The sequence below is a fragment of the Corvus kubaryi genome, unplaced genomic scaffold (genome assembly GCF_017639235.1).
Source record: "Corvus kubaryi isolate FWS band 111438036 unplaced genomic scaffold, C.kubaryi_AGA036_p1.0 37398, whole genome shotgun sequence".
In the NCBI taxonomy this organism is placed as follows: domain Eukaryota; kingdom Metazoa; phylum Chordata; class Aves; order Passeriformes; family Corvidae; genus Corvus; species Corvus kubaryi.
The window spans coordinates 28,758,390-28,771,103 of NW_024581137.1; the positions used below are offsets into that span (position 1 = coordinate 28,758,390).

At 39.0% G+C, this 12,714-nt stretch overlaps 1 protein-coding gene across 16 annotated transcripts in view; it reads right to left on the minus strand.

Annotated features, from left to right (window-relative positions):
- HDAC9 (histone deacetylase 9) overlaps window positions 1-12,714 on the minus strand; it is a 463,926-nt gene that overhangs the window by 228,552 nt on the left and 222,660 nt on the right. For 11 of the 16 annotated variants that reach the window (XM_042044237.1, XM_042044228.1, XM_042044236.1 and 8 more), the window contains 2 exons: window positions 2,915-3,156; window positions 1,826-1,976 (listed from right to left, as the gene is read on the minus strand). In XM_042044237.1, the coding sequence (XP_041900171.1) occupies window positions 1,826-1,976; window positions 2,915-3,156 (393 nt within the window). The remainder of the gene's footprint in view (window positions 1-1,825; window positions 1,977-2,914; window positions 3,157-12,714) is intronic. The other 5 variants (XM_042044227.1, XM_042044233.1, XM_042044226.1 and 2 more) reach the window with 1 other exon arrangement.

Below are 12,714 nucleotides of genomic sequence, written 5' to 3' on the forward strand. Positions count from 1 at the left end.
CATTTATCCAGGGCCAGATGTACCTAAAGAATTTAAATTATTTCCTGATAGTTTCCAACAATCCAAATACAAAACCAATGATAGAAGTAAAAAGACAGTAACAAAAGGTCGGTTTGAGTTTTTAGTAATGAATGGTTTTTCTTCCAATAAAGTAATAGTAGTAACACAGCAAAACTGTCCTCTGAACATTGTCTTAGTTATAAGCAAAACACTGCAGAAAGAGCCAGCAGTGAGGCTTTTAGCTGGAGCCCCTTAAGAGCCTCTACCTGTGATGTCTGGAAGACAGAAGAAAATGCATTTTGACCTCTCTCAATGCAGAGCAAAAAGTAGAGCATGTCATTGTAAGGTTAAACTGCCAACTGCAGCTTGCAGCATGGGACATGTTTCTTTACTCACAGCCAAAATAGTGTTCATTAAAGAAAAAAAAAGTATGAAAATAAAAAATCTTCTGGTTTTCCGTAATCAGTGACAAAAAAAGGGATGAAACTCCATTTCTTTCAAAGCTGCAGCACTAAGGCATACTTGATACTGTAAGTATTTGGTTACCCAACCCTGACACACCACATCTGAGCTGCTGAGCATGTCCCATGCAACCCATTGCCCATAAAATACCTCTACTACCTCTCTGCTTCATATCCCAATTCCCCTGCCCACATCTTCTTTCCCTCCTCTGCTCATTAAATAGATTACCACCACCAACAAACTCTGAGGCTGGGGATGGGCCTGGAGGGGTCGCAAGCTGCTTGGCTGGCTGCTACATACTGAACAGCCACCCAGCAAGTTCAAATTGAGAAGGGAACCATTGAGGTCACATCTCTGCTCTTCCTCTGGCAGGAGCACTAATAAAGCCCAACTGTTCATGTGGAGGCTGATTTTTTAAATACTTCTTAGGGGAACCTTCTGTTCTGCAGTTTCTACACGCTCACACTTCTGGGCCAGTAAGATGGAAATTTTTTTACGGGCTCATTGTTCTTCAAAGTACTAGAAGCACCCTGGACACCTTAATTGCTAAAGCCTACAACATGGTACACCTACAGCTGTTGAACTGACAGATTTTTCTACTCAAGAAAAAAAAGCTTTTTTCTGCTTCAGTCTTTGTCAGTTAATTCTTGTGCTCATTTAGCGGGGGGAGTAACAGTACCTGTTTGTGGCAGCTTCATTTTGAATATCTTCACCCTGTACTTCAACCTGATTTTCAAACTGACCACACTAAAGAGAATTATTTGTATCTGTCTCCCTCTAGTGAGGGCCAAACCCCAACAATCCTTTATAGTTATTTTCCTTATAGCTATATATAAGCTAGAAATAACTCTTGGCTGTGCCTCATGAAATGGCATCAAGGACAAACACAAGACAGTTTGAAAAAGTACTAGCAAAATATTCAGAAATCTCATCCTAAGATATTCTTAAATATTTAATTTTATTTTCCATCTTGAAACAATGCTCAGCAACTAATTTAATTTTTTGCTGTTTTGTAGTGCTTCCTGTACTGAGAAATAACCTCTTCAGAAAGTTCTTGTGTGAAGCTTTATGCTTTCAAATTTCCTCATTTTTTATAAAAAGAGCTTGACTCTTGAGTTGCATATATACAAGTCTGTCAAACTGTGCTTTCCTGCAGTCTTCCAAGTCTGCACACAAACCAGAAACGTGTTTCTGTGGGTGCAGTGGGTGGCCCTGCCCTTCTCAAAGCATAATGTTGACTTCTGCGTATTTCACACAGGAACAGGCTTCCTTCAGGTTCCTGTTCATAGTTCATTTTGGCTGGGAGAATGCAAAGGGGAATAGATTAATTTCTTATTAGGATTCATGGTACATTGGCTCTTACTTTCTCGTCCTCTTTCTTTTCCTCGGAGGGAAGGAAGCTGTTGCTCCCTGCGATGCCTCTCCAGTTCCTGCTCTTGTCTTTGCTGCTCCAGTTTCTGCTCTTTTTCAAGGAGTTCTTGCTGTTGTTTAATGGCTAGGAGTTCCTGTTGTAACTTGCACAGAGCAAAAAGACATGAGACAGTGCAGTTTTCTAGGTCAGTCCTGGTCAAAACAACCCCCTTGAGTAACTGAGGATCAGTGCTTGCTTTTATGCTTACACTTCTTTTCATCTCTTAACTGACTTTTAAGCGGCATAGTGCATTACTGGCTGTCACCAAATTGAACTATAATGTCAGGTAGCAGCCTGCTGATCTGGTTTCACTTCTTTCTCTTTTGGCAAAGATGCCTGGAAACTTCACATTGTTCTTTGCCTGTGCATCACCCAACTCTGGCTGCTGTGCTCTGCTGCATTTGTCAGCTCCATCGAGTGGAAGCTTAGCACAGCAGCACAATGGCAAGTAGATAAGGAAAAAAATGAAATGAAAGGCAAGATCATAAATTCTCAGTCAAAATCCATTATAGCAGTGCTACTATAGTGCAAGCAATCCCACAAATAATTTTCTTTTTGTATTATGTGAGGCAGCTCAGAGAAGAATGAAAACACAACACTATCACTATGACCTGCCTCCATTTTGCAAATGCAAACATTATGCACTTGCCTATCAATTTGATTTGTGGCCACAAACTTAAGCAGTAGCCCAAAAAAAGCAGTCTTTTAATATACTAAAAACTCTATAGACCAAAAAACCAGTGATATTGAAGTTCAGATGAAAATCCAGGTTGTAAAATAGGTAGTTTGATTTTTTGTGAATGTGGTGACTTCATGAACTTGATGATTCTCATAGTATTGCCTTGGTCTGTTGTGAGCAAGTAGCTGGTAGGTGCCAGCAGTTTTGCTTTAAAAGGCTTCTATCACCCTGATACAGAGCAAAGAGCACTCAAACACCATCTGTCAGTCACAGCAAACCTTTCAGGCATGTTCCCTTTCCGTGTCTGCTTAAGCATATTTATTTTGCAGATAAAGTAAGGGATAAATTAAAAATGTTGCTACCTTTATGTGTTCCTGGAGCTGGGCCTGATGCTGGCGGGTCAGGTTTTCATGCTGCTTCTGAAACTCTGCAATGAGCAGTTGTTTCTGAATTTGCTGCTGCTGCTGGATCAGGAGCAGCTCCTGCTGTAGCTGCTTTTCGCGCATAATTGGGTCCACCATGGGAACCATCATCCTGAGATCGGTTCGCAAGTCCAATGGTGAGATAGGCTCCAGCGCCACGGGAACCTCCGACTTCACATCCACTGTGGGAAGCAAACAACGAAATGTATATATGTTAAATAGAACAGGAGAAGGAGAATAGAGAGCATTCCTACTGGGAAGAAGACCAATTTCACTCAAAGACTGTTTCAACGTACAGACATTTAATGTACAGTACAAAACATTTAATACAGTCTACGCTGTACTCAAACTTCAGCATTCCTACCAGCGACTGGAGATACTACAAATTATTTAGCACTTTCTTTCTGTTCTCTGCAAAAATACTCCCAGACTGCTATTCTGCTAAACAGGTTAACACACAATCCAGTTCTAAAATCATGTTGTAGCCCAATGGAGCAATATTTAGTGAGAATCTCCTAGGCACTATTGATGCTACACAATAAACACTCAGGGCACTCCCTCAGCATAAGATGAAGGCCTAGCAGCTCCCACTGCACTGCAACAGATTTTGCAAAGCTAGTGTGTGGATTTTCAGAGGACAGCGTTACACATGAACAGCTACTCAGTGCTCCATGGCTACTGCGTATAAATATACCTGGCAAACACAGAGGAATAACATATAACATGGGAAAATAATTTCAGACACAAATTGAGACGTTTTAATACAGTTTTTTGAGAAGTTTTTGGAAATGTGACCACCATGATTGGAGTGGATTAGACATAGCACACAGAAAATTAATTATTTAAATTTGTTGTAGCACTGTTATACATTGTTAATCCAGCATTAAAGTACTAAATGGAGGATCCTCTATTTTCTATCTCCTAATTTAAATCAAAGGGACTAAAAAGCAGCAGAAGAGAGAGATTTGATCATTTTCCCTACAATACTTGTAAAACTCTGGTTTTCACATCAAGTGAAGAGAGTGAGTGTAGCTTTATCTGTTTCAAAAGAACAAAAAACTAACAACATAACTACAAAAGGAAAATAAATAGCAGCTGAAGGTCTCTGCTAAAGCCCAGCAGTTCTGATTCCATCCACAAGAGGGCAGTGAAACACAAACACATTCACTCCAGTTCCCATTCCTCCACTATCTTCACTGGAAAAAAAGATGATTAACTGAAAACAAACATGCTATCGCAAATTACTTGGAAACAAGATTTTAAGCTTATTTTCTCCTTTTGCTCTGCAGCAGCTGTATTTGTTTTCAAGGAGAAAACCAAAATGAAACAGAAATATTCTAGTAAGCAGAGGCATCAAAATTGAAGTTGAAACTGCAGCAAACGGAGAGGACTGAATTCTAACTGTACAATCAAATCCATTAGTAAGAGATTTTACAAAAAATAAGGGAAAAGGCACCAAATATTTTCTATGCAAAAAATCTTTTCTGATCACACTTTTTTATTCTCAAAATTCTGAAAACATACACCTTTTTTTTTTAAATCCTAATAACTGTGATTGTAAACCTTAGAGCATAATTTGGCCTCTTAACCCGCTATCCCAACAGAATGATTGTGTCTAAGTGCTTACTTTTGTTCTGAGACTAATAACTAAATTATAAAAAATCACCTTTAAGTCAGAAAAACTACTCTTGATTATAAATAATTGCCACCGACCAAGAGAAGCGGACAGGCAAACCCCCAGCCTTTCATCCCATTTATTCAGCAGCAAGCCACATTCCATTTGTCTAGACTAAATATAGCCGCGTTTATACAAGAAATCAATAGTGCTTGCAGAGAGCAGAGCAAAGACATGAATATTTCATCAAACCCGGAGAGAAATGGCAATCAGCAAACTGACAGCAAACCGTGTAGGCTGACTGGCCCGCCAGATAAGTCTCCTGTACTTGGACAATGGCTCATTGCCTGCAAGTCACAATCTTATCATCAGCACTCTTCTATTTTTAACATTAATTGCATTGTAGGTGACAAAGGTTTATCATGTTTAAAGGGGAGAGATGGATTTTCTTACATCTTCTGTGACAGGATAATAAGCCTTACTAGGAGCAGTAACTGGAGCTCAGCAAACCCTGCAGGGTCTGGTTCACAATAGTGTTTGCAAACTGAACCCCACAGGGTTTGGTTCACAATAGAGTTTGCAAACTGAACCCTGCAGCTTCTTTTGCAGATACTGGCTGCAAATCAACCTCTACGGATCTGCACGGTGATTCAGGCTGATTATAATTCCTATGTTGGACCAGCATCCCATTTCTTAATTTTCAGAGAACTTAGGATGAAAGGAGTCATCCAGATTTTTCAACCAATGGGAATTTCCTTTCACTATTAGTAAATCTGCAACTGAAACCAGGCTCAATTTGGTAAGCTACACATTTTCTAGAATTTTCACACACTCAAATAATAAATCTAGCACTGGAATATCTACTTCATCAAGTTGACCTTAACCTCATCCCTTAATGTGAGGCAAAACAAACATTAAGGTAGTTCTAGACTTCAATCCATAGAAATCAATACATAATATTTCATGTAATTTCAGTGTCAATGTATACTGACCAATAAAGACAAGCATTTATTTCCTGGCATAAATATTGCTAACAGTAAGGTTACCACCAATACTTCTAATAACTGCTGACATAGCAAATATTAACTTTTAGGGGTAATTACTGTCTTAAAACTGTACTAAGTAACTGTTAGCTGGGTAGTAGTCAACCTCATCAATGAAATTATTGTAAACAAGTAACTATAAGATCACCAATCAAACTGAATGGTTTGCTACTGTCTGTTTCACAGTCCTAATGCCACAGGCCAGTACATTCTTATTTGTTACTAGCTGAAAAGAAAGAGACAAAGCAGCTCCGTGGAACTACGTCAGTGTGAAAAATGTGTAATGGAGCAGAGAATCAGAATCAGCGTCTTTAAAAGCTTTGACTTCTGGCTGAAACATCTTCCTCCCACTACCACACCATAGCAATTTTAAGTCTCTGGAGAGCAAAGGTGATGCAGAATGTTTACTCTCATTGGGACTTTTTATGTTTTTTCATCCCCTCTACACATATATATTCTACTGGTAAAAAATTAATGTCCTGATCAGTGCCCTCAACTTCAAACATCACGAGGAGCAGTGGGATGCAGGATCTAAGCAACAGGATTCATCAAAATATTAGACAAAGAAGGAAAGGGATGGATAATGAAAGCAAATATTAATCAGAGTTTGATAAAGGCTAACTTCACTTATTTTGCAGGATTTTTATATCACCAATGAAGTAAAGCTGTAGCAAGCATGGTTCAGAGTGGGACCCTGTCCTCACTCTCTCCACTGCAGTCCACAGAAGATCCTTCCCAATAGCTCTGCCAACTACAGAGCAAGCCTGGGATTCCTCTCTAAGGTTAAATAAAGACAAACTCTCTGAGTTCATGTCAGCTGTGGTGAATACAACAGTAGGCTGCAGAATATTAACTAAAAATGTTACTGAAAGCTCAGTGATTCCAGGAAATATGCCAAAATTTGAGTAGAAAAATATTTAATTTTCAGTTACAACACATTGCAAAAGGCATATGTATTTATTTTTCCTATAAATACTCAATTGCCTTTATCTTGAAACATAACAACAAAAACAGTCTCAGAAGAGTGTCCGTATCAATTATACTCCATAGATGGCACTTCCCACAGGGCTTTTGAAAATAAGATACTTGAAAAATGGCGTCCTTGTTGAGTGATTTAGATGCTTGGAGCATGTGTAAAAAGAGGTAAAGGAGCTTGGTTGAACCCTCAGGCTTTGCTCTTTGAAACCACTCCTTACAATGGGAACACTGAACAACTGTTAAGTGTCCCACTAAGAGATGGCATTTCAAGCTCTGTTTCTGGTGACTGGTTTCAATTCCTGGTGTATTAGAAACACAAATCTTCCAAATCACAAGTGCTAAAGGAAAACATCAGAAAATAAAGCAGCCTGCTTTCTTACCACCATCTCCCAAGAGGGGCAATCTTCTTTTTTTGTTGGCAGTTACCTTAAACAAGGAATGCTGTCATCAGCTGAACAGTTAGTATTCCAGATTTGAGATGCAATCAAAAAGAATGCTAGCAGACTTGCTTATGGACCATCTTGACCAGTACATTTATGATTCTTACAGAAGAGGAACTGTGTGGACTGCTGGGACTGCAGGGATCCAAGTTAACCTTTTCCCAAAGGAATGCCTGAGTTATATTTTCAGGCTGGGACAGTAAAAAGGGCTGGAGATAGGAACAGGGCATGAAGCTGGTGAGTCTCCTTCTCCTGCCTTGGTTGTTCAAGGCAAACTTATACAGGAGAAACAGTTAAGGTTTATAAAGTGAACAAGGAGGACTACAAAAGTTGGAACACTAAATGAAACTTGTCACTACATGTGACAAAAGACAGATGGCAAGTTTCTCCAACCAGCAGTATTAGGTAATAAAAACATATTCCTGAAAACACATAAAACCCAAGTAAAATCTAGAACTAGTATGCAAAGAAATGGCCAGACCTTACCCCAGACAGCATGCTGGTGAAGCATCACAAAGAAAAGAGAATGAGAGAGCTTATACCAGTGCTACTCTTTTGAACTCTGCTCTACAAAATAGAGCCCAACTAAAGTTATTATTAACTTGTACAGTACTTTTCATAGTTTTCATATGTTTTCATGAAATGATAACAAACCAGAACAATTTTGCACATTTTAGTGTAAAGGAAACTGGCTCCATTTGGTGTCTTCATTCAAAGAAAGTGAAATCTCTTCCTTTTTGCAGAATTAGCCATCAGTCAATCATGACATAATCAGAGCACTAAGGAATTTACAGAAAAGAGCCCTAAATGCTGAGAAGAGCAGAAGATTCACCTCCTCCCTGATAAAGATAATACTTTAAATTTACTCTACGATTTAAACCTAGAATTTTTTTAACCATATTTATGTGCCAACTCATTCAGGACTTGAAAAGCACCAATACCTGAAAAGCTATAACGGTGTCTTTGAAACAGATTGAAAAAATCTTTGAAAAGAATGAAAAAATGAAATACCATAGGAGGCTGAAAGTTGCAGAAATAAGGAACAGAGAGTAAGAGGGAAATTTTGGCAACCATGTGAAACACAAAGTAGCTGGCAGGAGATGGGACAGAGAAGGACTGGCCAGGCAGTAAGACACGAGCACAAGATGAAACACAGGAAAAGGAGTCAAAACTTCTGCTCTGAGAAGCTGCATTACAGGAGCACTGCTCCCTCTGTAACCTAAGAGCAGCCCTGGCACAGTGATAAGGTGGCAGTGAGGCCACAGTGTAAATAAGGAGCTAACACAGGAGAGATGTGTTCGTTGGGAGGATGATGGGAAATTAAGCAAGCAAAGTGGTTTTGAATAGCCATGACTAAAGAGGACTGAGACTGGCATGAAAACTGCCACAGAAATTGTTCAGTGTTCAAGAGTGCAGAAAATGTCCTGATCTGGAGCCCGTTCTCTGGAGGAGGGGCGGCTGGCAGCTTCCTGGGGGAAGCGGTGCCACAGCAAGACCTGCGTGGCAGACAGCAGGAGCGAGAAGCTGAAATGTTAAGAATAACTAGTGACATCAGAAGTACAAGTCAGATGATCAATAAACTGTGAAAGGTTAGGTTACCTCCCATGGGATGCTTTTATCATTTCAGCTCTGGTAGCTAAAGTCTTGTACCTCAATTCTCAGCTCACATAATCTGTCATTCCTCTGTTAACTTCAATATAGGCAAAGCTTCTTTATGCCACCTGAGAAGCTTGATGCAGAGCCTCTCAAGAGTACAGGGATGAAAGAAGACGGCCTTCTGAGCATCTCATTTTAGTATGGGGACAGAAGCATCCAGATTTAGGATGACACTCACAAAACTTTTTTGCAATGTATAAAACCAGCAGGTTTTTTCTCCACTCTCTCAATTATGTTAGAGAGTGCATCAAACTGAAAAAAGTGTCACCTAGATTTCACTGAATGTTATTAAATATTTTTGACTCATTACGTATCCTCATACTCACACTGGATTTTGGTTATCACAGGCAATGAAAGCAGAAAAACAGCAAATGAAAATGGAAAATTTCTTTCAAAGTTAACACGATGACTTTTTTTTGGCAGTTAAGTACTCAACTGCACTTCGCAGTTTTCAAACTTCATCACTTGGAAAAGAAAAAAAGCAAGAAATTAAGAGACATTTCAGATAAGAAAAAATATTTTGCAGTTATTTTCTTGGATTATCTCTCAAGAGTTAGTAATTATTTCAAGAAGTACTATCATTGAATTAGAAGTGTAAGTGAACTGTCAAACTTGATGAGGCACTCAATTCAGTTTATAGTATTAAAGAGAAGTGTAATAAATTAAACTAGAAAAGTATTCCCCTTTGTTCTAAAAAAGGGATCTTATCATGATTATACCTTTTTTCTATTTCTTTTAAGTGTTTGCATACATGTCATAATGAGAAGTAAAATAAATGCAAACAGTGATCTGGGCTTTGATTTACCATACTCTTATTTCCCCAGGGTCTGGAAAGGAAGCTCAAACAACCACAAACTTCTAAAATATCAGTGAAAGGCCTTGAAATACCAACACTGAAGTTACAGTTAGCTGGCTTTTGTAAAAAATCAAAGGCTTTATTATATTGATTTACTAAAATCAGATTCTTTCTCTCCAAATAGGCTTTTGAGTCAAACAGTCATAACAAGCACAAACATAAATACCATCTAATTTGTTATTGCCAGAAAGTTTTTAAATGTTGTAGTGTTTGCTGTTTCTTCTATACTGAATACTTGAGTGAAAGTTCCACTTATGAGCCTGCCAGAGCTCATGCAAATTATCAGGCCAACCACTGCTGTCACAGCAATAAAGGCAAATGTGCCCCGTAAATCACATCAGAACATGAAACACTTTTAAATTCAAACCTGGGATGATCTGCTATCAAGAAATCCAAGCTGAGCTATATTTGGGTTTCTGAGCTACTTTATTTATATTTCACCTAGTAGAACCTTTACATACACGTTTCTCTACACCCATCAGCACACAGGCATATTTTCACTTTCCAGAAAAAGCCTTTTTGATATAAGGAACACGAATACCCTAAATTCTAGACACTACTGTTGCAGGCAAAATAAAAACAGGACAAAGATAAATGCACATATAGTTAAAATGTAGAATTTCTATGTAACTTTATTCCCAGTTCCAAAATCTATGACATAACTGATGATTCCATTAGATAATGATAATAAATCAGTGTAAATTATGGCATCAGGTTACCAATTAGACACTAGTGTGCCCTCTGCATGGTATCAATGCACAAAAAAGTGTCAGGGAAGAATGTAAAATAGCATTCTTTTGGCTGTGGATCTTCTGTGCACAAATCAGTACCACTGTCAGTGAGAACCCAGTGAAGACACCAACTCAGGTTTGACTGGGTGGCAGCACCACTTTTGGTTAAGGAACTGTGTAGATACAATATCTCCAAGTCAGCAAGTACCAGCTTATCAGTATCTTCCAGTCACTTCAACAAAACCTTAGAATTAACTAATTAAATTGAAAGCACTGTGACATAATTGTGTGTGTGCACTTGCAGACATACGTAATTCTTGCATCATATCCTGAAAAGCTAAGAAAAAATCATGGCGCAGACATGATACAAAACGTTCCTCTCACCTCCCTTTTTAAAACATGTATAATGATTGATGCCACACACATAAGAGAAAGGCAACTTGCTTTCAGTTGTATCGGTATCATCCCACATTAAAAGACAGTGTACCAGGTCCCCCACATTGCTATGGATGGCTGCAAGGGCACCATGGTGGGTTCTAGAGACCTGCAGTCTTTGCCTCATCACTGATCCAGAGACAATAGGAGGCTACAAAGGGTACCAAATACATTCAGAACTTAGGACTTTCACTTACTTATCTCTCATCTCTTCTCTACCTGTGAATACTGCAGGCACATTTGTGACAATGTTGAGTTTACACCTGCTGAATAATTTACAGCAGTGAGGCTACCACTATTCTAATCTCAAGGTGATGACAGAGATACAGGACAGGGGGAAAAACTCTTCCTTGAAGTGAGAGTATCACAACAGCTACCATTTGGGCACGCCTGCAGGTATGTCCTGAAGTATCATAGGGCAGCATGCTCCAAGCAAATTAGACAGGGGGTGGAGGTTAGCTGAACAAGTATCCCCAAATAGCTTTGCTATTTCAGGGGTGTGACAACCAGTGCTCCAAACAAAACCCTTGGAAGGCAAGATGTAGGGCAAATCTCTCAAGGAACTGTTGGCAACTTTTTTTTTTTAAGAAAAAAGATGACTGACCCTAAAAATGCACTGAAAATAGTATCTTCCAGTTCCTTTTTTTTTGTTGTTTTTGTTGTTGTAGAAGAATGCGCTCCCCAAAACACTACATCAATTAGAGTTTTGGTTTATCTCCTTCTTACTGCATAGCAAAATCTAGCATTTACACATAACTTCTTAAGCTTACAACCTGTCTACTATACCCAGGAAATCAAGGAAGACCTTCTATTATTCCAATGTTTCTTATAAATATTTATGGAACATCCTGATCTTTGACAAGCATCGGGTTAAAAATGCTGTGGATCCTAAGCACAGAAACAGGGAGGACTGAACAGAAACCTCCCCCAGGGGAGGGGGAAAATCCAACAGAAGGATATTAATACCTTTTAAAGAATCTTTCTAATGATATAGTAAATGTTATGCCAATTGGAGAGTGGCAACACCATATTACTTACTCTGCTAGCTCAGAAATAAAGGTCTTATGTATTCTATGCAGAATTAACAGTTGCAGATGTTTATTAGCAAAGATGCTTCTGTTTGCAGAAAAATTAGACATTTTTCCTATTCTCCTCCCCTTTGTACCACGCTGCCTTGAACTGCAGCACGCTCAGGGGACTCTCTCTCCCTCTGCTCACATAAAACACTGAGCATATTTGCACAGGGACTGAAAGAAAATGAATAGATAACACTAAATCGCTGGCTTGCTGTTTTTCAGAAGTCCACCTGCTGGATTACTAATACCTAGCAGCAGAAGAGTTGACGACATGCAAAGAGAAAACGCTGTGGGTAAGGCAGGGAAAATGAACGGAAAATATAGGGTCCCGGTGATGATGCAAAGCAAAGGAAAGGCAGGGTTTATTAGACTGCAGAATTCAATCAGGAGTGGGAGAATATGAAAAGGGACAAACAATGCTAATACAGTTGATGGGAATGCTAGGCAGCAGTCAAGCCCCAAAGCTGGATGGATAACGATGTCAGTAGGCAGAGAAGATGGGCTGCTCTACAGAAAGTTAAGGAGGAGTTACTGAGGAACGTCCCTCTCAGCTTGATGAAAGGGTTTTGAAGGTTTTAAAGGTCTTCATCCAATTTATTTTCTGCTGCAGACAGAGTATGTCTTTCAGGGAACAATGCTGACTGCCACGTAGATGGCCTCATTTCCATTACTGAGACCTTACATAAGGCAGGCACTCCAGTAAGAGATTACATAAAATATACAAAAAGCATTATGAACTCACAAGCAAGTAAATGCCAATCTTCTAGGATGCTTTCTTATATTTTTGTCTCATTAATGTGAAGACAGTTGTGGTTTTGTAGAGTATAGATCCAAACCATAATCATTTGCAGTAAGTAATCACAAAAAGTTTCTCTCATATTTTGCCATTTGGGGTTTGGGGGAATTACTT